This window comes from Mesoplodon bidens (assembly GCF_964165515.1).
Source record: "Mesoplodon bidens genome assembly, chromosome: X".
NCBI classification, from domain to species: Eukaryota; Metazoa; Chordata; class Mammalia; order Artiodactyla; family Ziphiidae; genus Mesoplodon; species Mesoplodon bidens.
In genome coordinates, this window is record NC_138163.1 from 89,934,525 (window position 1) to 89,961,641 (window position 27,117).

General features: G+C 39.0%; 1 protein-coding gene across 1 annotated transcript; it reads left to right on the forward strand.

Moving 5' to 3' along the window:
* The first annotated feature begins 24,557 nt into the window (after nt 1-24,557).
* Nucleotides 24,558-26,817, forward strand: SPIN4 (spindlin family member 4). The gene has a single exon (XM_081221970.1). The coding sequence runs from the start codon at nt 25,059-25,061 to the stop codon at nt 25,806-25,808; it is 750 nt and encodes a 249-aa protein (XP_081078096.1). The 5' UTR covers nt 24,558-25,058; the 3' UTR covers nt 25,809-26,817.
* Nucleotides 26,818-27,117: the final 300 nt, after the last annotated feature.

Below are 27,117 nucleotides of genomic sequence, written 5' to 3' on the forward strand. Positions count from 1 at the left end.
GGAACGAACTAATCTCATACTTTTACATGTTCCTGTCCAGTTTTCCCAGCACCACTTATTAAAGAGGCTGTTCTTTCTCCACTGTACATTCCTGCCTCCTTTATCATATATAAGTTGACCATATGTGCGTGGGTTTATCTCTGGTTTTTCTCTTCTGTTCCATTGATCTATCTTTCTGTTTTTGTGCCAGTACCACACTGTCTTGATTACTGTAGCTTTGTAGTATAGTCTGAAGTCAGGGAGCCTGATTCCTCCAGCTCCGTTTTTCGTTCTCAAGATTGTTTTGGATATTTGGGGTCTTTTGTTTTTCCCAACAAATTTTGAAATTTTTTGTTCTAGTTCTGTGAAAAATGCCAGTGGTAGTTTGATAGGGATTGTACTGAATCTGTAGATTGCTTTGGGTAGTAGAGTCATTTTCACAATATTTGTTCTTCCAATCCAGGAGCATGGTATATCTCTCCATCTCTTTGTATCATCTTAATTTCTTTCATCAGTGTCTTATAATTTTCTGCATACAGGTCTTTTGTCTCCTTAGGTAGGTTTATTCCTAGATATTTTATTCTTTTTGTTGCAATGGTAAATGGGAGTGTTTTCTTGATTTCACTTTCAGATTTTTCATCATCAGTGTACAGGAATGTCAGAGATTTCTGTGCATTAATTTTGTATCCTGCTCCTTTACAATATTCATTGATTAGCTCTAGTAGTTTTCTGGTAGCATCTTTAGGATTCTCTATGTATAGTATCATGTCATCTGCAAACAGTGACAGCTTTACTTCTTCTTTTCCAATTTGGATTCCTTCTATTTCCTTTTCTTCTCTGATTGCTGTGGCTAAAACTTCCAAAACGAAGTTGATTAAGAGTGGTGAGAGTGGGCAGCCTTGTCTTGTTCCTGATATTAGTGGAAATGGTTTCAGTTTTTCACCATTGAGGACAATGTTGGCTGTGGGTTTGTCATATATGGCCTTTATGATGTTGAGGAAAGTTCCCTCTATGCCTACTTTCTGCAGGGTTTTTATCATAAATGGGTGTTGAATTTTGTCGAAAGCTTTCTCTGCATCTATTGAGATGATCATATGGTTTTTCTCCTTCAACTTGTTAATATGGTGTATCACATTGATTGATTTGCATATATTGAAGAATCCTTGCATTCCTGGAATAAACCCCAGTTGATCATGGTGTATGATCCTTTTAATGTGCTGTTGGATTCTGTTTCTAGTATTTTGTTGAGGATTTTTGCATCTATGCTCATCAGTGATATTGGCCTGTAGTTTTCTTTGTGACATCCTTGCCTGATTTTGGTATCTAGGTGATGATGGCCTCATAGAATGAGTTTGGGTGTGTTCCTTCCTCTGAAATTGTTTGGAAGAGTTTGAGAAGGATGGGTGTTAGCTCTTCTCTAAATGTTTGATAGAATTCGCCCGTGAAGCCATCTGGTCCTGGGCTTTTGTTTGATGGAAGATTTTTAATCACAGTTTCAATTTCAGTGCTTGTGGTTGGTCTATTCATATTTTCTATTTCTTCCTGATTCAGTCTTGGCAGGTTGTGCATTTCTAAGAATTTGTCCATTTCTTCTAGGTTGTCCATTTTCTTGGCATAGAGTTGCTTGTAGTAATCTCTCATGATCTTTTGTATTTCTGCAGTGTCAGTTGTTACTTCTCCTTTTTCATTTCTAATTCTATTGATTTGAGTCTTCTCTCTTTTTTCTTGATGAGTCTGGCTAATGGTTGGTCTATTTTGTTTATCTTCTCAAAGAACCAGCTTTTAGTTTTATTGATCTTGGCTATCCTTTCCTTCATTTCTTTTTCATTTATTTCTGATCTGATCTTTTTGATTTCTTTCCTTCTGCTAGCTTTGGGGGGTTTTTGTCCTTCTTTCTCTAATTGCTGTAGGTGCACGGTCAGGTTGTTTGCTCGAGATGTTTCCTGTTTCTTAAGGTGGGATTCTATTGCTATAAACTTCCCCCTTAGAACTGCTTTTCCTGCGTCCCATAGGTTTTGGGTCGTCGTGTCTCCATTGTCATTTGTTTCTAGGTATTTTTTAATTTCCTCTTTGATTTCTTCAGTGATCACTTTGTTATTGAGTAGTGTACTGTTTAGCCTCCATGTGTTTGTATTTTTTACAGACCTTTTCCTGTAATTGATGTCTAGTTGCATAGCATTGTGTTCGGAAAAGGTACTTGATACAATTTCAATTTTCTTAAATTTACCAAGACTTGATTTGTGACCCAAGATATGATCTATCCTGGAGAATGTTTCATGAGCACTTGAGAAAATTGTGTATTCTGTTGTTTTTGGATGGAATGTCCTATAAATATCAATTAAGCCCATCTTGTTTAATGTATCATTTAAAGCTTGTGTTTCCTTATTTATTTTCATTTTGGATGATCTGTCCATTGGTGAAAGTGGGGTGTTAAAGTCCCCTACTATGATTGTGTTACTGTCGATTTCTCCTTTTATGGCTGTTAGTATTTGCCTTATGTATTGAGGTGCTCCTACGTTGGGTGCATAAATATTTACAATTGTTATATCTTCTTCTTGGATTGATCCCTTTATCATTATGTAGTGTCCTTCTTTGTCTCTTCTAATAGTCTTTATTTTAAAGTCTATTTTGTCTGATATGAGAATTGCTACTCAAGCTTTCTTTTGATTTCCATTTGCATGGAATATCTTTTTCCATCCCCTTACTTTCAATCTGTATGTGTCTCTAGGTGTGAAGTGGGTCTCTTGTAGACAGCATATATATGGGTCTTGTTTTTGTATCCATTCAGCCAATCTGTGTCTTTTGATGGGAGCATTTAGTCCTTTTACATTTAAGGTAATTATTGATATGTATGTTCCTATTCCCATTTCCTTAATTGCTTTGGGTGGTTATTGTAGTTATATTCCTTCTGTTGTGTTTCTTGCCTAGAGAAGTTCATTTAGCATTTGTTGTAAAGCTGGTTTGGTGGTGCTGAACTGTCTCAGATTTTGCTTGTCTGTAAAGCTTTTAATTTCTCCATCATCTCTGAATGTGATCCTTGCTGGGAAGGGTAATCTTGGTTGCAGGTTTCTCTCCTTCATCACTTTAATTATGTCCTGCCACTCCCTTCTGGCTTGTAGAGTTTCTGCTGAGAGATCAGCTGTTATCCTGATGGGGATTCCCTTGTGTGTTATTTGTTGTTTTTCCCTTGCTGCTTTTAGTATGATTTCTTTGTGTTTAATTTTTGACAGTTTGATTAATATGTGTCTTGGCGTATTTCTCCTTGGATTTATTCTGTATGGGACTCTCTGTGCCGCCTGGACTTGATTAACTATTTCCTTTCCCATATTAGGGAAGTTTTCAACTATAGTCTCTTCAAATATTTTCTCAGTCCCTTTGTTTTTCTCTTCTTCTTCTGGAACCCCTATAATTCGAATGTTGCTGCATTTAATGTTGTCCCAGAGTCTCTGAGACAGTCCTCTGTTCTTTTCATTCTTTTTTCTTTATTTTGCTCTGCAGCAGTTATTTCCACTATTTTATCTTCCACCTCACTTATCCGTTCTTCTGCCTCAGTTATTCTGCTATTGATCCCATCTAGAGTATTTTTCATTTCATTTATTGTGTTTTTAATCGATGCTTGATTCATCTTTAGTTCTTCTAGGTCCTTCTTAACTGTTTCTTGCATTTTGTCTATTCTATTTCCAAGATTTTGGATCTTGGAAATAGAATCTTGGATCATCTTTACTATCATTATTCTGAATTCTTTTTCAGGTAGACTGCCTATTACCACTTCATTTGTTAGATCTGGTAGGTTTTTATCTTGCTCCTTCACCTGCTGTGTGTTTTTCTGTCTTCTCATTTTGCTTATGTTACTGTGTTTGGGGTCTCCTTTTTGCAGGCTGCAGATTCATAGTTCCTTTTGTTTTTGGTGTCTGTCCCCAGTGGCTAAGGTTGTTTCAGTAGGTTGTGTAGGCTTTCTGGTGGGGGGGACTAGTGCCTGTGTTCTGGTGGTTGAGGCTCGATCTTGTCTTTCTGGTGGACAGGTCCACGTCTGGTGGTGTGTTTTGGGGTGCCTGTGGCCTTATTATGTTTTTATGCAGCCTCTCTGTTAATGGGTGGGGTTGTGTTACTGTCTTGCTAGTTGCTTGGCATAAGGTGAGCAGCACTGTAGTTTGCTGGTCGTTGACTGAAGCTGGGTGCTGGTGTTGAGATGGAGATCTCTGGGAGATTTTCGCTGCTTGATATTATGTGGAGCTGGGAGGTCTCTTGTGGACCCATGTCCTGAAGTTGGCTCTCCCACTTCAGAGGCACAGCACTGACTCCTGGCTGTAGCACCAAGAGCCTTTCATCTACCCGGCTCAGAATAAAAGGGAGAAAAAGTAGAAAGAAAGAATTAGTAGAAGAAAGAAAGAGAGAGAGAAAGAAACGAAGAAGGAAAGAAAGGAAGGAAGGAAGGAAGAAAGAAAGAAAGGAGGGAGGAAGGATGGAAAGAAAGAAAGAAAGGAGCGAGAGAGGGTGGAATGAAAGAAAAAGGAAGAGTGAATGGAAGAAGGGAGGGAGGGAGGAAGCAAAGAAAGAAAGAAAGAAAGACAGGAGGGAGGGAGGGAGGAAGGAAAGATAAAGAAATTGAAAGGAACAGGGGTGGGAGGGAGGGAGGAAGGAAAGAAAGACAGGAGGGAGGGAGGGAGGTAGAAAGGAAAGAAAAAGAAAGAGTGAGAGGAAAAAGCGAGGGAGGGAAGATGGAAAGAAAGAGACAAAGAAGGAAAGGAGGGGTGGAGGGAGGGAGGGAGGAAGGGAAGGTAGGAAAAAAAGAAAGAGCAGGTAAAGTAAAATAGAATAAAGTATGAAATATAGTAGCGTTATTAAAATTAAAATGTAATTATTGAAAAAAAAACGGACAGATAGAACCCTGGGACATATGGTGGAAGCAAAGCTATACAGAGAGAATCTTACACAGAAGACATACACCTTCACAAAAAGAGAGCAGTTGAAAAAATCAAAAATCTTGCTCTCCAAGTCCACCTCCTCAATTTGGAATAATTTGTTGTAAAAAGAGGAAAAGGGCGAGAAGTCTGAAATCTTGCTAATTCCACCTCCTTAATTTGGGATAATTCGTTGTAAAAAGAGGGGGAAAGTCTTAAATCTTGTCCTCAAAGTCCACTTCCTCAATTTGGGATGATTCGCTGTCCATTCATGCACTCCACAGACGCAGGGCACATCAAGTGGACCGTGGAGGTTTAATCCACTGTCTCCGAGGCTGCACAGAGAGATTTCCCTGTCTCTTCTCTGCTCTCACAGCTCCCGGGTCTCAGCCTTGGACCTGGCCCCGCCTCTGCGCGTAGGTCGCCGGAGGGCGTCCGTTCTTTGCTTAGACAGGACGGGTTTAAAGGAACCGCTGATGCGGGGGTTCTGGCTCACTCAGGCAGAGCGGATGGAGGGGCGCGCAGTGTGGGGCGGGCCTGCGGCGGCAGCGGCCAGCGTGACGTTGCATCAGACCGAGGTGCTCCGTGCGCTTTCCTGGGAAAGCCATCCCCCGGTTCCGGGACCCCGGCAGTGGTGGGGTGCACAGGCCCCCCGGAAGGCGCGGTGGCCAGAGACCCGCGCTCACACACAGGCCCCGCGACGGTGGCAGCAGCAGCAGCCCCAGTGTCCCTCGCCCGTCTCCGGGGTCCGCGCCTTTAGCCACGGCTCGCGCCCGTCTCCGGCGCTTCCCAAAGCAGCCCTTTTAATGCCCTCTCCTCGAGCACCAGGAAACAAAAGGGAAGAAAAAGCCTCTTGCCTCTTCGGCAGCTCCAGACCCTTTCCCCGGACTCCCTCTGGGCTAGCCGTGGTGCACTAACCCCTTCAGGCTCTCTTCCTGCCGCCAGTCCCAGTCCTCTCCCTGCGCTCCAACTGAAAGCCGATACCCGAGCCTCAGCTCCCAGCCCCGCCCGCCCCGGTGGCCGAGCAGACAAGCCTCTCGGGCTGGTGTGTGCCTGAGGGCACCGGTCCTCTGTGCCAGAATCTCTCCACTTTGCCCTCCGCACCCCTGTTGCTGTGCTCTCCTCCGCTACTCCGAAGCTTTCCCCCTCCGCCACCTGCAGTCTCCGCCCGTGTGTGGAAACCTTTCCTCCTTCACGACTCCCTCCCACTGGTGCAGGTACCATCCCTATCCTTTTGTCTCTGTTTATTCTTTTTTTTTTGCCCTATCCAAGTATGTGGGGAGTTTCTTGCCTTTTGGGGGGTCTGAGGTCTTCTGTCAGCATTCAGTAGGTGTTCTGTAGGAGTTGTTCCACGTGTAGATGAATTTCTGATGTATCTGTGGGGAAGAAGGTGATCGCATCTTACTCTTCCGCCGTCTTCCCAGGGTCCCCCTAGTTGGCTTTTAATCACTGGTCTCCATCTTCAATCCAGTACTTAGAGGAAATCTTTGATAATTGGATGAACATAGTCAAATCCTAAACCAACACCCTTGATAATCAAAGCCAAAGCCTTTATTCAGAATATATCCAACTGGCCAACTCACAATTTTACTCTTCTCATCAACTCTCACTGTCAAACCTGCCAAAATACTATATGAGAAGATGAGATTTTTACAGGCAATTTAGCAGCTCCACAAATCTCTGTACAGTTCTCAAGAGAGAAAACAAAAATCTTGATCTGTTGATTTAAAAATTCTCTGTCACTTTACTCTCAGCTTACATAGCTGCATTTTCTCCTTATAAAAATTTACACGCACTGGTTAACTGGAAAACTACACCCCAAACTCATTTCTTAATCCCAGCTTTCTTTACCAGCTTTTCATTCTCATCGAATCATAGAAATTTGGAGCAAGAAAGGACTTTAGAGCTGAATCAGTCCAAATCTCTTATTTTTTGTCTGATAAAATGGAAGCAAAGAGAGATTCAATGACTTCTTCAAGGTTGCATATTTAATTTTTCCTGTAAATCAAATAACATTTTTATTATTTCCTTTAATAAGAAATATTATCATATTATATAATTTTCTGCATCTTATTTGTTATTCATATATAGAATAATTTTCCTTATATATTAAATTTTATGACTTCAGTTCTTTTTCCTTTTTAAAAAAATATGAGATAATTGTGGATTCCCATGCTGTTGTAAGAAATAATAGAGATATTCTGTGTAATTTTTGCCCAGTAAACTCCAGTGGTAACACTTGGCATTATTAGAGTGCAAAATCACACCAAGAATTTAACATTGATAAAATCTATCAAATTTATTCAGATTTCACCAGTTATATGAGGACTTCTGTGTGTGTGTGTATTTACTACTATGCAATTTTATCACACGTGTAGACTAGTGTGACAACTACCACAGTCGAGATGAAAAAGAGTTCCAACACAAAGTTACCTCATGCCACCCATTTTTAACTACAGCCAACTCTCTCCCACTCCAGATCCTTAATCCTTGCAAGTCATTAAACTATAATTTGTCATTTAAAGAATGCTATATAAATATAATAATACAGTATGTAACATTTTGAGACTGGCTTTTTTTTAAACTCAGCATAATTCCTTACAATACAAATACAAAATTTGATATTATCAGTAGCATGTTCCTTTTAATTGCTGAGTGGTATTCCATGGTATGGCTGAAATGTTGTGTTTTAGTAATTCACCGTGGATGACGTGGTTTGTTTCTAGATTTTATGAATTATGAATAAACCTTCTATGATCATTTACATACATGTTATTGTATAAACATAAGTCTTTATTTCTCTAAGATACCTGTCCAAGAGTATAATTGCTGATTTATATAGTATTTCCATGTTTATTTTTGTAAGAAACTGCCAAATGTTCTCCAGGAAGAATACATCATTTTTTTTCTCCACTGCTTACAAATTAATTATTTTATTTTTATTTGACATCTTTATTGGAGTATAATTGCTTTAAAATGGTGTGATTGTTTCTGCTTTATAACAAAGTGAATCAGCTATACATACACACATAACACCATATCTCCTCCTTCTTGCGTCTCCCACACACACTCCGTATCCATTCCCTCTAGGTGGTCACAGAGCACCGAGCTGCACTTGCTTCCCACTAGCTATCAATTATATATTTGCTAATGTATATATGTCCATGCCACTCTCTCACTTTGTCTCAGCTTACCTTTCCCCCTCCCCGTGTCCTCAAGTCCATTTGCTACAACTGCGTCTTTATTCCTATCCTACCCTTAGGTTATTCAGAAGTATCTATCTATCTATCTATTTATTTATTTATTTAGATTCCATATATATGTGTTAGCATACAGTATTTGTTTTGCTCTTTCTGACTTACTTACTTCACTCTCTATGACAGACTCTAGGTCCATCCACATCACTAAAAATAACTTAATTTCATTTATTTGTATGCCTCAGTAACATTCCATTGTATATATGTGCTACATTTTCTTTATCCATTAACATGTCAATGGACAGGCTTCCATATCCTGGCTACTGGAAATAGAACTGTGATGAACATTGTGGTACATGACGGTTTTTGAACTGTGGTTTTCACAGGGTATATGCAAACTACTGGGGTTGCTGGGTCATGTTGTAGATATATTTTTAGTTTTTTAAGGAACCTGCATACTGTTCTCCATAGTGGCTGTATAAATTTACATTCCCACCAACAGTGCAAGAGGGTTCCCTTTTCTGCACACCCTCTCCAGCATTTATTTTTTGTAGACTTTTTGATGATGATCATTATGTTCAGTATGAGATGATATCTCATTGTAGTTTTCATTTGCATTTCTCTAAGGATTAGTGATGTTGAGCATCCTTTCATGTATTTCTTGGCAGTCTGTACATCTTTTTTGGAGAAATGTCTATTTAGGTCTTCTGCCCATTTTTGGATTGGGTTGTTTGTTTTTTTGATATTGAGTTGCATGAGCTGCTTTTAAATTTTGGAGATTAATCCTTTGTCAGTTGCTTCATTTGCAAATATTGTCTCCCATTTTGAGGGATGTCTTTACATTTTGTTTATGGCCTCCTTTGCTGTGCAAAAGCTTTTACATTTCATTAGGTCCCGTTTGCTTATTTTTGTTATTATTTCATTTCTCTAGGAGGTGGGTCAAAAAGGATTTTGTGGTGATTTATATCATAGAGTATTCTGCCTCTGTTTTCTTCTATGAGTTTGATGGTGTCTGGCCTTATATTTAGGTCTTTAATCAATTTTGAGCTTATTGTTGTGTATGGTGTTAAGGAGTGGTCTAATTTCATTCTTTTACATGTAGCTGTCCAGTTTTCCCATCACCACTTATTGAAGAGGTTGTCTTTTCTCCATTGTATATTCTTCCATCCTTTATCAAAGATAAGGTGACCTTATGTGCATGGGTTTATCTCTGGGCTTTCTATCCTATTCCATGGATCTATATTTCTGTTTCTCTGCCAGTACCATACTGTCTTGATTACTCTAGCTTTGTAATATAATAAGTCAGGGAGCCTGATTCCTCCAGCTCCGTTTTGCTTTCTCAAGATTGCTTGGGCTATTCGGGATCATTTCTGTTTCCATACAAATTGTGATTTTTTTTCTTCTACTTCTGTGAAAAATGCTAGTGGTAGTTTGATAGGGATTACATTGAATCTGTAGGTTGCTTTGGGTAGTAGAGTCATTTTCATAATGTTGATTCTTCCAATCCAAGAACATGGTATATCTCTCCATCTATTTGTATCATCTTTAATTTCTTTCATGAGTGTCTTATAATTATCTGCAGATAGGTCTTTTCTGTCCTTAGGTAGGTTTATTCCTAGATATTTTATTCTTTTTGTTGCAATGGTAAATGGAAGTGATTTCTTAATTTCCCTTTTAGATTTTTCATTATTAGTGTATAGGAATGCAAGAGATTTCTGTGCATTAATTTTGTTTCCTGCTACTTTACCACATTAACTGATTAGCTCTAGTAGTTTTCTGGTAGCATCTTTAGGATTCTCTATGTATATTATCATGTCATCTGCAAACAGCAACAAGTTTATTTCTTCTTTTCCAATTTAGATTCCTTTTATTTCCTTTTCTTCTCTGATTGCTGTGGCTAAAACTTCCAAAACTATGGTGAATGATATTGGTGAGAGTGGGCAACCTTGTGTTGCTCCTGATCTTAGTGTAAATGGTTTCCGTTTTTCACCATTGAGATGATGTTGGCTGTGGGTTTGTCATATATGGCCTTTATTATGTTGAGGAAAGTTCCCTCTATACCTACTTTGTAGAGGGTTTTTATCACAAATATAGTTTGAATTTGTCAAAAGCTTTCTCTGCATCCATTGAGATGATCATATGGTTTTTCTCCTTCAATTTGTTAACATGGTGTATCACGTTGATTGATTTGCATATATTGAAGAATCCTTGCATTCCTGGGATAAACACCACTTGATCATAATGTGTGATCCTTTTATTGTGCTGTTGGATTCTGTTTGCTAGTATTTTGTTAAGGATTTTTGCATCTATGTTCATCAGTGACATTGGCCTGTAATATTATTTCTTTGTTACATCTTTGTCTGGTTTTGGTATCAGAGTGATGGTGGGCTCATAGAATGAGTTTGGGAGTGTTCCTCCCTCTGCTATATTTTGGAAGTGTTTGAGAAGTATAGTTGGTTGTTTTTTTTTCTAAATGTTTGACAGAATTCGCCTGTGAAGCCATCTGGTCCTAACTTTTGTTTGTTGGAAGAGTTTTAATCACAGTTTCAATTTCAGTGCTTGTGATTTGTCTGTTCATATTATCTGTTTCTTCCTGGTTCAGTCTCAGAAAGTGTGCATTTCTAACAATCTGTCCATTTCTTCCAGGTTGTCCATTTTATTGGCATATTGTTGCTTGTAGTAATCGCTCATGATCCTTTGTATTTCTGCAGTGTCTGTTGTTACTTCTTCTTTTTCATTTATTTTAGTCTTCTCCTTTTTTTTCTTGATATGTCTGCCTAATGGTTTATCAATTTTGTTTATCTTCTTAAAGAACCAGCTTTTAGTTTTATTGATCTTTGTTATCGTTTCCTTCATTTTTTTCTTCATTTATTTCTGACCTGATCATAATGATTTCATTCCTTCTGCTAACTTTGCTTTTTTGTTGTTTTTCTTTCTCTAATTGCTTTAGGTGTAATGTTAGGTTGTTTATTTGAGATTTTTCTTGTTTTTAATATAGGATTGTACTGCTCTAAACTTCCCTCTTAGAACTGCTTATGCTGCATCCCAGAGGTTTTGGGTCATCGTGTTTTCATTGTCATTTTTTTCTAAGTATTTTTTGATTTCCTCTGATTTCTTCAGTGACCTCTTGGTCATTAAGTAGTGTGGTGTTTAGCCTTCATGTGTTTTTATTTCTTAAAGATTTTTTCCTGTAAATGATATCTAGTCTTATAGCATTCTGTTTGGAAAAGTTACTTGATACGATTTCAATTTTCTTAAATTTATCAATGCTTGGTTTGTGAGCCAAGATATGATCTATCCTGGAGAATGTTCCATGAGCACTGAAGAAGAATGTGTCTTCTGTTGTTTTTGGATGGAATATCCTATAAATATTAATTAAGTCCACTTTGTTTAATGTATTATTCATTTTGGATGATCCATCCATTGGTGAAAGTTGGGTGTTAAAGTCCCCTACTATGATTGTGTTACTGTCAATTTCCCCTTTTATGGCTTTTATTTTTTGCCTTATGTAATGAGATACTTCTATGTTGTGTGCATAAATATTTACAATTGTTATATCTTCTTCTTGGTTTTTTCATGTGATCATTATGAAGTGTCCTTTTTGTCTCTTGTAATAGTCTTTGTTTTAAAGTCTATTTTGTCTGATATGAGAACGTGTACTCTAGCTTTCTTTTGTTTTCCATTTGCATGGGATATCTTTGTCCATCTCTTCACTTTCAGTGTGTATGTGTCCCTAGGTCTGAAGTGTCTTGTAGACAGCATGTATACAGGTCATGTTTTTGTATCCATTCAGCCAATCTATGTCTTTTAGTTGGAGCATTTAAACCATTTACATTTAAGATAATTATCTACATGTATGGTCCTATTACCATTTTCTTAATTGTTTGGGGTTTATTATTGTAGGTTTTTTCCTTCTCTTGTGTCTCCTGCCTGGAGATATTCCTTTAGCACTTGTTGTAAAGCTGGTTTCATGGTGCTGAATTCTCTTAGCTTTTGCTCTCTGTAAATATTTTAATTTGTCCATCAAATCTGAATGAGATCCTAGCTGGGTAGTGTAATCATTGTTGTAGGTTTTTACCCTTCATTACTTTAAATATGTCCTTCCACTCCCATCTGGCTTGCAGAGTTTGTGCTGAAAGATCATTTGTTAACCTTATGGAGATTCCCTTATGTGTTATTAATTGTTTTTCCCTTGCTGCATTTAATGTTTGCTTTTTGTATTTAATTTTTGATAGTTTGATTAATATGTGTCTTGGAGTGTTTCTTTTTGGATTTATCCTGTATGGTACTTTCTTTGCTTCCTGGACTTGATTAACTCTTTCCTTTCCCATATTAAGGAAGTTTTCAACTATAATCTCTTCAAATATTTTCTCAGTCTCTGTTTTTCTCTCCTTCTTCTGGGATCCTTATCATTTGAATGTTGCTGCATTTAATATTGTCCCAGAGGTCTCTTAGACTGCCCTCAATTATTTTCATTCTTTTTTCTTTATTCTGCTCTGCAGTAGTTATTTCCACTATTTTATCTTCCAGTTCATTTATCCATTCTTCTACATCAATTATTCTGCTATTGATCCCTTCTAGAGAATTTATAATTTCCTTTATTGTTTTGTTCATGATTGTTTGTTTGCTCTTTAATTCTTCTAGGTCCTTTTTAAACGTTTCTTGTATTTTCTCCATTCTATTTCCAAGATTTTGGATCACCTTTACTATCATTATTCTGAATTTTATTTCAGGTAGACTACCTATTTCCTCCTTCATTTGTTAGGTCTGGTGGGTTTTTACCTTGCTCCTTCATCTGCTGTGTGTTTCTCTGTCTTCTCATTTTGCTTAACTTATTCTTTTTGGGGTCCCCTTTTCAAAGGCTGCACGTTCGTAGTTCCTGTTGCTTTTGGTGTCTGTCTCCAGTGGCTAATGTTGTTTCAGTGGGTTGTGTAGGCTTCCAGGTTGAGGGGACTAGTGCCTGTGTTCTGGTGGATGAGGCTGGATCTTGTCTTACTGTTGGGCAGGTCCACGTCTGGTGGTGTGTTTTGGGGTGTCTGTTGCCTTATTAGGATTTTAGGCAGCATCTGTGCTAATGGATGTTGCTAGTTGTTTGGCATAGGGTGTCCAGCACTGTAGCTTGCTGGTTGCTGAGTGGAGCTGGGTCTTGACCTTGAGATGGAGATCTCGGGAGTTGCTCACTGTTTGATATTATGTGGAGGTGGGAGGTATCTTGTGGACCAGTGTCCTGAACGTGGCTCTCCCACCTCAGTGACACAGCCCTGATGCCTGGCTAGAGCACCAAGAGCCTCTCCTCCACATGTCTCAGAATAAAAGGGGAAAAGAAAGAAAGAAGAAAGAAAGAAAGAAGATAAAATAAAATAAAAATAAAGTAAAATAAAGTAAGTAATTAAAATAAAAATATATAAAATATAATTATTAGGAAAAAACAATTTTAAGTAATAAAAAACACACACACAGAAAAAAATGTACAGACAGAGCACTAGGACAAATGGTAAAAGCAAAGTTATACACAAAAATCACACAGAGAAGCATACACATACACACTCAGAAAAAAAGAAATGGGCAAAAATATATATATCATGGCTTCCAAAGTCACCTCCTCAATTTAGGATTATTCATTGTCTATTCAGGTATTCCACAGATGTAGGTTACATCAAGTTGATTGTGGAGATTTAATCTGCTGCTCCTGAAGCTGCTGGGAGAGATTTCCCTTTCTCTTTTTGTTCGCACTGCTCCCAGGGTTCACCTTTGGATTTGGACCCACCTCTGTGTGTAGGTCGCCTGAGAGTGTCTCTTCTTTGCTCAGACAGGACAGGGTTAAAGGAGCAGCTGATTCGGGGGCTGTGGCTCACTCAGGCCGGGGTGACAGAGGTGCACAGATGTGGTGTGAGCCTGTGGTGGCAGAGGCAGGCATGGCATTGCACCAGCCTGAGGCCCACTGTGGGTCCTCCCAGGGAAGTTGTCCTTGGATCACGGGACCTTGCAGTGGCAGGCTGCACAGGCTCCCAGGAGGGGAGGTGTAGATAGTGACCTGTGCTTGCATTCAGGCTTCTTGGTGGCTGCAGCAGCAGAGTTAGCATCTCATATTCATCTCTGTGGTCTGCGCTGATAGCCACAGCTTAAGCCCATATCTGGATCTCCTTTAAGAGGTGTTCTTAATCCACTCTCTTCGTGCATCAGGAAACAAAGAGGCAAGAAATACTCTCTTGCTTCTTCAGCAGGTCCAGACTTTTCCCCAGACTCCCTCCCAGCTAGCTGTGGCACTCTAGCCCCCTTCAGGCTCTGCTCACGCAGCCAACTCCAGTCCTCTCCCTGGGAACTGACCAAAGCTCGAGCCTCAGTTCCCAGCCCCCACCTATTCCAATGGGTGAGCAGACAAGCCTCTCGGGCTGGTGAGTGCTGGTCAGCACCGATCCTCTGTGCGGGAATCTCTCCGCTTTGCCGTCCGCTCCCCTTTTGCTGTGCTCTCCTCTGTAGCTCCAAAGCTTCCCCCCTCCACCACCCATAGTCTCCGCCTGTGAAGGGGCTTCCTAGTGTGTGGAAACATTTCCTCCTTGACAGCTTTCTACCACTGGTGCAGGTCCCATCCCTATTCTTTTGTCTCTATTTGTTTCTTTTTTCTTTTGCCCTACCCAGGTACTTGGGGATTTTCTTGCCTTTTGGGAGGTCTGAGGTCTTCTGCCAGCGTTCAGTAGGTGTTCTGTAGGATTTGTTCCACATGTAGATGTTCCACATGTAGTTGTTCCACATGTAGCTGTTCCGCTATCTTGAAGCTCTATTGGGTTTTTTTGTTTTTTGGTTGGTCTTTCCCTTCCCTTGTGTTTCCTGCCTAGAGAAGTTCCTTTAGCATTTTTTGTAAAGCTGGTTTTGTGGTGCTGAGTTCTCCTAAATTTTGCCTGTCTGTAAAGGTTTTAATTTCTCTGTCGAATCTGAATGAGATCCTTGCTGGGTAGAGAAATCTTGGATGTAGGTTTTTCCCTTTCATCACTTTAAATATGTCCTGTCACTCCCTTTTAGCTTGCAGAGTTTCTGCTGAAAGATCAGCTGATAACCTTTTGGGGATTCACTTTTATGTTATTTGCTGCTTTTCCCTTGCTGGTTTTAATATGTTTTCTTTGTATTTAATTTTTGATAGTTTGATTAATATGTATCTTGGCGTGTTTCTCCTTGGATTTATCCTGTATAGGACTCTCTGTGCTTCCTGGACTTGATTGACTTTCCCATATTAAGGAAGTTTTCAACTGTAATCTCTTCAAATATTTTCTCAGTCCCTTTCTTTTTCTCTCCTTCTTCTGGAATCCTTATAATTCGAATGTTAGTGTGTTTAATGTTGTCCCAGAGGTCTCTAAGACTGTCCTCAATTCTCTTCTTTCTTTTTTCTTTATTCTGCTCTCCGGTAGTTATTTGCACTACTTTATCTTCCAGGTCAGTTTACCATTCTTCTGCCTCAGTTATTCTGCTATTGATTCCTTTTAGAGAATTTTTAATTTCATTTATTGTGTTGCTCATCGTTTGTTTGCTCTTTAGTTCTTCTAAGTCCTTGTTAAACATTTCTTGTATTTTCTCCATTCATTTTCCAAGATTTTGGATCATCCTTACTATCATTGCTCTGAATTCTTTTTCAGGTAGACTGCCTATTTCCTCTTCATTTGTTTGGTCTGGTCGGTTTTTACCTTGCTCCTTCATCTGCTGTGTGTTTGTCTATCTTCTCATTTCACTTAACTTGCTATGTTTAGTGTCTCCTTTTTGCAGGCTTCAGTTCTTAGTTCCTGTTGTTTTTGGTCTCTGCTCCCAGTGGCTAATGTTGGTTCAGTTCCTTGTGTAGGCTTCCTGGTGGAGGGCACTGGTGCTTGTGTTTTGGTGAATGAGGCGGGATCTTGCCTCTCTGGTGGGCAGGACTGTGTCCTGTGGTGGGTTTTGGGGTGTCTGTTACCTTATTATGATTTTAGGCATCTTTTCTGCTTATGCGTGGGGTTGTGTTCCTGTCTTGCTTGTTATTTGACATAGGGTGTCCTGCACCTTAGCTTGCTGGTCATTGAGTGGAGTTCAGTGTTAGCTTTGAGATGGAGATCTCTGGGAGAGCTTTTGCTCTTTGATATTACGGTGAGCCAGGAGGTCTCTGGTGGACCAATGTCCTGAACTTGGCTTTCCCACCTCAGAGGCACAGTCCTGACAGCCGGCCAGAGCACCAAGACACTTTCAGCCACATGGCCAGGTACGTGGGGGTGTTTCTTGCCTTTGGAAAAGTCTGAGGTCTTATGCCAGTGTTCAGTATGTGTTCTATAGTAGTTGTTCCACACGTAGATGTATTTCTGATGTATTTGTGGGGAGGAAGGTGATCTCCACGTCTTACTCCTCCGCCATCTTGAAGGTCTCCACCAGAATACATCATTTTACATTCTAACCATCAATGTTAGAGAGAACTAGTTTCTCTGCATCCTGGTCAACATTTGGTATGGTCAATATTTTAAAATTTTTAGCTATTTTAATAGATGTGTTGTGATATCTTATTATGGTAATAATTTATATTTTCCTAATGGCTAATAATCTCTTCATGTGCTTATTTACTAACTGTATATCCTCTTTGTGAAACTTTTTGTTCATGTCTTTTACCATTTTCTAATTGGATTTTGACTATTTTACTGTTGAGTAAAATAATTTTACTTTATGTTTTCGACATACGAGCCTTTTGTTAGATGTATAATTTGCAAATATTTTCTCACTTTCTGTAGCTTGTCTATTCATCCTCTTAACAGAGTGTTTCATAGAGCATATATTTTTTTAATTTTAATGAGATCAAATTTATCAGTTGTTCCTATGAAGAATCCTACTTTTGGTGTCAAGGGTAAGAACTTTTCAGCTGGCACTAGGTACCAAAGATTTTCTTCTATGATTTTGTAAAAGTTTTATAACTTTATATTTTACATTTTAGTTAGTTTTTCATTTCAAGGTAATTTTTGTATAAGATAAGAGGTTTTCATTTAAGTTTTGTGTGTGTGTGTGTGTGTGTGCCTTGTGATGTCCAATTCCCCCAGCACCATTTGTTGAAAAAGCTATCCTTTCTCTATTGAGTTGCTTTGGAACATCTGTCAAAAATCAGATGGATGTAAATGTGAGTCATTTTCTGAGTTCTCTCTCTGTGTGTCTGTTGGTCTGTAAGCACCATACTTTCTTGATTACTGTAGCTGTGCAACTTTAAGGTAGAATGATTCTTTCTACTACATACTTCTGTTTCAAAATTGTTTTAGACATTCTAGATATTGAACATTTCCATATAAATATAAGAAGAATCCTGTGTATTTCTATGAAAAACCTTGCTTGAATTTTCATAGAAATTGCATTAAATTCATAGATCATTTTGGAGAGAATTAACATCTTTATTAAGTTGAGTCCTGCAATCTGTGAAAACTGTATATCCTTCTATTTACTTACATCTTTTTAAATTTCTGGCATTAACATTTAAAATTTTCAGTATACAGATCTTGTACATGCTTTGATATATATATATATATAGAGAGAGAGAGAGAGAGAGAGAATTTCACTTCCATTAAAGGAATCACAAATGTTATCTCTTTTGTTATTGTCTCACAATTTCCTGAGACTGTTCTTTATATCTAAGTTTGTTTCCTCTCTGCTGTTCAATGGGGCAAATTCTATTTTTCTAAACTCAAGTTTGTTTATTCTACCTTCTGTTCTCTCTAGTCATATATTGATTCCATCCCAGGAGATTTTTATTTTAGTTATTTCATTTAAAATGTTAAATTTCCATTTTGTTCTTTTTTTATAAATTCTATTTCTTTGCTGGTGTTTTCTATTTTTTTCAATTGTTTCAATATAATTCAAAATTGTGTATTAAAGCATTTTAATGCTTTAGATGCTTTAAAATGTATTTCAGATAATTTCAATATTTGATTTATCTTGGTTTTAGCATTATTATGTGTATTTCCTCATTCAAGTTGTGATTTTATTCTTTGTGATTTTCATTGCATCTTTGTCATTTTTGATATCATATTTTGAGACTATTTTATTTGACTTTTCTTTATCAGATAGTCCCACTGTTGTTATGTAGCTGGAGTGTTCGGTGTGCATGCATGTTCAGCTTCTTTGTGGGATCTCTTGGCACTACCTTTGCAAAAGTGGAGTACTGACTCACACTGCCTCATTGCACATGGGTGGGATGGTTAGAAGTTTAGCTCCCTTCTTAAATCTGCCAATACCTTAGTGATGATAGTTGTGTACTGACTCATACCACCTCATTGCCTCCAAGTGTGGGTGGTGGCTTATCTGACCACTAGGCTTCACTGACTCCAAGGACATAGGGAGAGTTGAGTACCATTTATTCCCATCTTGTTACCCTGGTTGAGTTTCATTGACAGTGGTTGGGGATGAAAACTCAACTCCTCAGTGGGTTTCACTGATACAGTGAGCATTGGGAATGAGAATTCTGACTAGGCCTGCCTTGCTCTGCATTGTTCAGTCTCACTTCTGTTGGTTTGATATAGGGAGATGGTTAGGAGAAGTTATAGCATAGATGTCACTAGCACTACCTTATATCACTAGATGACTGTGGAGGAACATCTCATCATAAACCCTCACTGATGCTACTCTGGCAAGAAAATCAGAGCATAGCACTGCTTGCTTCTGATGAGTGGGGTATGGAAGATCAGCTCTGTGCTCAGTACCATACCACTTCATACTACTCTGACAGGGAAGTATTATCTGCTTAGGGAAGAATCATGTGCTTCTGCTAGATGGGGCATGGAAGATCAACTCTCTACTTCGTTCTGCCAACATTACACTATCAGAAGTGTTGGAACATCATCTTCTTCCACCCAGCATTGGATGGAATGCCAAGTCTCTGCATTTGAGGCTGTTGACTAACCTTGTTTCCCACCACATACCCTATTCCTTAACCTGGCACATGCTATGTTACAGCCACAAGCTCCTTACCAATTTTTTACATATCCTATGCCCAGGCGTGCCCCTGTGCCTTTAGCTGTGTTCTGATTGGACTGAAAAGGTCTCACTATTCTACCACCTTCTGAATGTCTTCTTTTTGTTGTTACCCTTTCAAGTTGTCTCTTCCAATCTTCCCACCCATAAGAAATCACTACCTCCTTTTTGTTCCCAGTGTTTAATTTGTACCTCTAATAACATGTATTATAATCTGCCTTGTACAATGGAATTATATTTATGCCTATATCCATAACCCCCCCAGTTATAAATTATCACTGTATCTCCCAAATTTATTCTCAATAATGTTTTGTTTATCCATAATTTGGGCTTCCAGAAACTTGCAGCATTTGAAAGACTGCTCTGAAACTGACTATAAAGAACAAAACCCTGCTACAGTGTTTCCTTGATTCACACTCAGGCCCTGACCAAGAGAGCTTGAGTGTGAAATAGATCAAAGGTTCAGAGGTGGAGCATGAGCCAGGTGGTTTGTAGACAGATCTGATAAGTGAAAAGGGCTTATTTTAAGGAATGACTAGTTAAGGGGCTATGAGTACTTGCCATGAACAAGTTCATGTGCTAAGAAATTTACTTGCATTTTTATTATTTAATCCTCACAGCTACACCTTGAGTTGGATTTTTACAATTATCCACATACAGGCGTACCTTGTTTTATTGTGTTTCACTTTATTGTGCTTCACATTTATTGAGGTGTTTTTTTTACAAATTGAAGATTTGTGGCAATCTCGTCTCAAGCTAGTCTATTGGCACCACTTTTCCAACAGCATTTGCTCACTTCATATGTCTGTGTCATATCTTGGTAATTCTTGCAATATTTTTAACTTTTTAATTATCGTTATATCTGTTATGATGATCTGTCATCAGTGATCTTTAATGTTACTATTATAATTGTTTTGAGGCACCACAAACAGCATCCATATAAGATGACAAACTTAATGGATAAATGTTGTGTGTGTGTTGACTGCTTAACCAACTGGCCACTCCCTCCTCTCTTTCCTTCTCCTTGGGCCTCCCTATTCCCTGAGATACAACAATATTGAATAAGCCAATTAATAACCATACAAAGGCCTCTAAGTTTTCAAGTGAAGGGAAGAGATATGTCTCTCACTTTAAATCAAAAGGTGGAAATGATTAAGCTTAGTGAGGAAGTCATGTCAAAAGCTAAGATGGGCCAAAAACTAGGCCACTTGAGCCAAACAGCCACATCGTGAATTGAAAAAAAAAGTTCTTCAAGGAAATTAAAAGTACTACTCTAGTGAACACACAAATGATAAAAAATAAAAGCAGCCTTTTTTCTGATACAGAGCAAGTTTTAGTGGTCTGGATAGAAGATCAAACCAGCCACAGCATTCCCTTGAGCTGAAGCCTAATCCAGAGCAAGGCCCTAACTCTCTTCAATTCTATGAAGGCTTTGAGAGGTGAGGAAGCTACAGAAGAAAAGTTTGAAGCTAGCAGAGGTTGGTTCATGAGGTTTAAGGAAAGAATCCATCTCCAAAACATCAAAGTGGAAGATGAAGCAGCAAATGCTGGCGTAGAAGCTGCAGCAAGTTTTACAGAAGATCTAGCTAAGATAATCAGCAAAGGTAGCTACACTAACTAAACAACAGATTTTCAATATAGACATAGTTGTCTTATATTGAAAGAAGATGCCCTCTATGACTTTCACACCTGAAGAGGAGAAGCTAATGTCTGACTTCAAAGATTCAAAGGACAGACTGACTCTCTTGTTAGGAACTAATGCAGCTGGTGACTTTAAGTTGCAGCCAATGTTCATTTACTATTCAGAAGACAAAGGTCCCTTTCAAAATATTACTGCTCGTTGGACAGGAATAAAGACGCAGATATTGAGAATGGACTTGAAGACACAGGGAGGGGGAAGGGTAAGCTGGAACAAAGTGAGAGAGTGGCATGGACTTATATATACAACCAAATGTAAAACAGATAGCTAGTTGGAAGCAGCCGCATAGCACAAGGAGATCAGCTCAGTGCTTTGTTATCACCAGGAGGGGTGGGATAGGGAGGGTGAGAGGGAGATACAAGAAGGAGGAGATATGGGGATATATGTATATGTATAGCTGATTCACTTTGTTATAAAGCAGAAACTAACGAGCCATTGTAAAGCAATTATACCTCAATAAAGATGTTAAAATAAAAACTACTGCTCATTGACAATGCACCTAGTCACCCAGAGCTCTGATGGAGATGTACAATAAGATTAATGTTGTTTTCATGCCAGCGAACACAACATCTATTCTGCGGCCCATGGATCAAAGAATAATGTTGACACTCAAGTCTTATTATTTAAGAAATACATTTCATAAGGCTATAGCTGCCATAGATAGTGATTCCTCTTTTATCTGGGCAAAGCAAATTGAAAACCTTGTGGAAAGGATTCACCATTCTGGATGCAAGTTAAGTACATTCATAATTCATGGAAAGAGGTCAAAATATCAATGTTAACAGGAGTTTGGAAGAAGTTTATTCCAATTCTTATGGATGATTTTGAGTAGTTCAAGACTTCAGTGGAGGAATTAACTGCAGATGTGTTAGAAATAGCAAGAGAACTAGAATTAGAAGTGGAGCCTGAAGATGTGACTGAATTGGTACACTCTCATAATAAAACTTAAATGAATGAGGAGTTGCTTCTTATGGATGAGCAAAGAAAGTTGTTTCTGGTGATGGTATCTACTCCTGGTGAAAATGCTCTGAAGATTGTTGAAATGACAACAAAGGATTTAGAATATTACATAAACTTAATTGATAAAGGAGCAGCAGGTTTAAGAGGATTAACTCCAATTTTGAAAGAAGTTCTACTGTGGGTAAAATGCTATCAAATAGCATTGCATGATACAGAGAAATTTTTGTGAAAAGAGTTAATAGATGCAGAGACTTCACTGTTGTCTTATTTTAAGAAATTGCCACACCACCCCAAACTTCACAGCCACCACCCTGATCAGTGAGCAGCCATCAACAATGAGGCAAGATCCTCCACCAGCAAAAAGATTGTAAAGATCAGATAATGGTTAATACTTTTTAACAATAAAGTATTTTTAATTAAGGTATGTTATATACCTCGGATTCTTAAACATAATGCGATTACACACACATTATCCTATAGTATAATGTAAACATAATGTTTACATGCATTGAGAAACCAAAAAATTTGTGTGACTTCCTATATTGAAATATTCACTTTATTGCAGTGGTCTGAAACTGAACCCACAATATCTCCGAGGTATGACTATGTTGCATTTGATGGTGTTCTCCTTATCATTTTCAGACTTATAAACACATATTTATAGGATCAGTAATCTGGGTGTTTTGACGGGATAAATAAAGCTGCCCTAGGAGATTTTAAGTCACCAGAACTGCAGTCTTCAGAGGCTTGTATAAGACCACTTGTTTCAGTTTGGAGGATTTCTTTGGGTTGGAGCAGGGCAGTTGAAACCACTTATTTATTCATATAACAAATACTTATTGAGTACCTATTCTGAGTAAGGCAAGTGAGATAAAAGTCCTTTCTTGAATGTGTTTGTAGTCTAGTGGGCAGACATACAAAGTAAACATTACATCTTAGTGTAGTGAGACTCATTGAATCCATAATGCTAGGGAGTGATTTAAACATCAGAATCATAGTTTTAGAGAAGGAAGGATACTGGAAATACTTTGTCTCTTCAGATTGCTTTGTAGGGCTGTGAGCAAGAATTCCATTAATGTATATAACCAAAGAGCTTGAGTTAACTGTCCTGAATTTGTGTGCCTGGTAGGTGGTCTTCTCCCACCTGTCAATTGCTCTTCTAAGCAAAAATAACTTGGCACATCTTGGTTTGGGGAATTACTTGGGAGCATTATTTGTGGAACATAATGACATGACATTTACACATACCTTCTGACTTTCACTGTGTAGGTTGTATATATGTGTGAATATGTACACACCACTATGTAATTCTAAAGAGTTTAGAAGTACCTTTTAGTATATGTAGTTTTCTTGCTTACTTGAAATTGCTTCCTTGGAATTACTTTCTTATAATATAGTACTGGAGAGTTATCTCATCTCAAAAGCCTTTGGCCTGGGAAACATGGGGAATTGAAGGATCCACACATATTCTGCCCAATCAGCTATTAAATGGTATGAGGACTAGGTTTTTCTTTCCCTGCCTTGGAAGGTAATGTAATGTGGAGGCAGCCCGAATTGCTTCCTTGCACCTCTCTTCCCTGCTTTCCTACACTTCCAGAAGAATTAATGGCCTTTTTTACCCATGATGATATGAGCCTTTCTCTTCTCACCAGTATAGAGTGGAGGAGTGAGAATGAGGAGCCTAGACTTCCCTGGTTTATATTGCCATCTTGTAAGTAGGATACAGGAATAAAAGACATACAGACATTTTCATTTAATCTTGATAAGAGCCCTGTGACTTGAAGTAGGTGAAATTATGGATACTTTCTTTTCTATCTTTCATATTTTCCACATGAGCATGCAGTACATTTATAATCAGAAAGACTGCAAATATATACCACAAAAACCTTTTAATTTTTTTTCTCTACAAAATTGGAGCCACAATTTTGTTTCAATATCCTGCTTTCTCACACATTCTCCTTATCTCTTATGTAGATCTCCATGTCATTAAATATTCTTTGAAAAAATGTTTTATACTAGCTCAATAAATCCATATATGAGAGTAAACTAATTTTATTTATCGTCATAGGCCTTTTAGGATAAAAAAGGAAGATCTATACAAAGGAACATTATGGAACCATTAAAAACCATGTTTTCAGAGTATTTAATAACTTTGGAAGATACTAACGATATGAATTTAAAAAGAAGTTATAAAGATGTGAAACCTGCTACCAATTTTGTAAACTACAAGCATAGATTTATTGAGATATCAAAACTGTTAACATTTTGCTGTATATCTAGATGTTAAGATTAAGATTAGTTTCGGTTTTTATTTCACTGAATTTCAGAAAATCTCCACAGTGTCAGTACATTTACTTTACATTCAGAAAAATATACATATTAGAAAAGCATTACCGTGAGTGACCAGATAGAAGATAAAAAGGAAAGTTTGGATCAAGATGGTGGACTGTACACGGCATTTACTTATCCGGTCTCATAATCCTTAAACTGAAAAAAAAAAATTTGTATGTACAAACTCTGTGTACGTATGTGTTGAATATTTTTAAAAAAAAGGTTTTGTGAGGAATTCCTGGAAGATAGAAAGCAGATGGAGAAGCTGTTGAGGAGGCTGGCGGGCGACAGACGGCCAGAGAGGAGTAAGGGAGCCGGCCAGTCTGGCTTGGGTTTGAGAGAAGCGGTCAGGGGGCGCGTGAGGAAATGAAGGAGTGAGCGCCTGTGACTGTGCGGACAGAACGCAGTGTGCACAGTAACCCGCCCAGCTGCTGCTGGCTGAGCGGAAGGCGGAATGGCGGGGGCGGGGCCGAGGCTCAGGCGGGCTCTGAGGGGTCGGGTTCCCGAAGCGGCAAAAACCCTGGCGCCAGAGCTAGGCCGAGCAGAGCAACATTGCTAAGCCGAGGCCGCGCGGACTTCTCAGAGACCCGCCGCCGCCCGCGACTTTGGCGCTGCAGCCATCGCTCTTATCCCTTTCCCGTCCTCTCCTTCTCCGTCGCTGTTCCGCAGCCGCAGCACCATCGATAACAGCTAAGTGATCAATTCGGGAGACTTAGGGTTGGGAGTCGGGGCGGGCGCAAGGCGCGGGCAGCACACGCAAGCCCGCCATCTCCTGCTGCAACTGCCACTGCTGCAGATACCTCTGCCGGGCGGGAGAGAAGAACACTGTCAAGAGGCCCCCGCTGTCCTAGTGCCCACGGTCAGAGTTAGAGCGTTTCTGCCTTGCCTTTGGGGAAGGGAGAAGGAGAACGGATAGGACAGGATCTTTCTGTTTTCGGAGATCACGAAAAAAGATCTCATACTGGATAGTGCTGACTTTTTGTCAGCTTAATCTAGTAAGTGGTAGCGTTGCTGAGCCTCCTTAAACCCCGAGCCATGTCGCCCCCAACAGTGCCTCCGATGGGCGTAGATGGTGTGTCCGCATACCTGATGAAGAAAAGGCACACCCACAGGAAACAGCGGCGCAAGCCCACTTTCCTCACCCGTAGGAACATTGTGGGCTGCCGCATTCAACACGGCTGGAAGGAAGGCAACGAGCCTGTGGAGCAGTGGAAGGGCACCGTGCTTGAGCAGGTTTCCGTGAAGCCCACTCTCTATATCATCAAATATGATGGCAAAGATAGTGTGTATGGACTAGAACTGCACCGAGATAAAAGAGTTTTAGCGCTAGAGATCCTTCCTGAGAGAGTGCCAACTCCTCGCATTGATTCGCGCCTGGCAGATTCCCTGATTGGCAAGGCAGTAGGTCATGTGTTTGAGGGTGAGCACGGTACGAAAGATGAATGGAAGGGCATGGTCCTGGCGCGAGCCCCCGTGATGGACACCTGGTTTTACATCACCTACGAGAAAGATCCAGTCCTTTATATGTACACGCTGCTGGATGACTACAAAGATGGTGACCTGCGCATCATTCCAGATTCCAACTACTATTTCCCTACAGCAGAACGGGAGCCTGGAGAAGTTGTCGACAGCCTTGTGGGCAAGCAGGTGGAGCACGCCAAAGATGATGGGTCCAAGAGAACCGGCATTTTCATCCATCAAGTGGTGGCCAAGCCATCTGTCTACTTCATTAAGTTTGATGATGATATTCACATTTATGTCTATGGTTTGGTGAAAACCCCCTAAATTCATTGTGCCATTGCAAAAGTTGTGGAACTATTAAATGTAAAGTATGTCGTGTGAACTTTTGAGAACAGTTTTGAAGACAGAGATTAAAGAATTTATTATTACTTACGGTGCCTCCAAATCTTACATTGACTAGTTCCACAGTTTTGCCCGAAGTATACTTTGGTACTTTTGATATTGCCTTGTTCTGTAATCAAAATTTTAAATCAGGTGCTAATAGAAAATTGAAAAGTTTTTGTAAAATTTGGCACAATGGAAAACTAGATAAAGAAAAATAAATGGTGTACACACGCTATATCCTCCACCTCCCCCCATTTCTTTCTTTGCCTTACCAATTTTTTTCTCCCCAGGTAAAATGTGTTAAGAACATAATGTATATCCTTCCATGTTTTCCCCATCCTCTTAAAGAAAGTTTGTTGTAGTCTTTTCTACGGAAACAGCAAGCCCCAGTATTTCTCTGTAATTGTTTCTCCCCCTTGACATATCCTTCTGATCAGTAGCTACAGATATCTCTCTCTTTCTCCCCCATTCCTCCCTCTCCATATGGTATAAGACAGATGTCCAACTATACATTTTATTCACATTGGATACCTGATTGTATCATCACATTTATTAAATAAATCACCCATTTCCCCTCTCCCTCTATTTCTCCTTGTCTTCCTCCCTTCTCCTAACAGCTGCATACACAGTACATATTTATGTACGAAAATGGTACCATTTATGTACCATTCTATTATTGATGGTCTTTAAGTTTTCTCTTTTTTTTTCCACCATAGCACTGCTACAATATTTATTTCTATAGGGTAGCTTCCCAGAAATGGGACTGCTAGGTAGGTGTTTATTTAATTTTAAGAGATATTACAAAATTACCATCTAAAATGAAAGTGCTCATTTTCCAGCATCCTCTCCAGCACTCTTTAACGTTTGCACATCTGAACAGTGAAAAATTACATAGTATTGTTTCTTTAATTGAAAAACTCAGTGAGATTTTTTGCTTTTTTACCATTTGGACATTTTTGTGATTTGCCAGTGCTTATCCTTTGCTCATTTATCTATTGAATCTTTGATCTTTTCCTTATAAAGCTGTAAGAATTCTAACTATATTTATTATGTGGTGTGTATTAGTTGTAGCCCATATGTGTTATGATTTTCTCCATTCTATCATTAATCTTGACTTTATTGATATCTTCTTTTTCTACTTTACAGTTTAAAAAAAATTAGATAGATTCCTCTCTGCTTTTTAGCTCTTTGGTTTCTTGTTTTTTTCAGCTGAATGCCCCCACCGCTAGTCATACAAATATTTACCTAC

Excerpts from the sequence above, each read along its gene's own strand:
- SPIN4 (XM_081221970.1), top strand. The coding sequence starts at position 25,059 with ATGTCGCCCCCAACAGTGCCTCCGATGGGCGTAGATGGTGTGTCCGCA.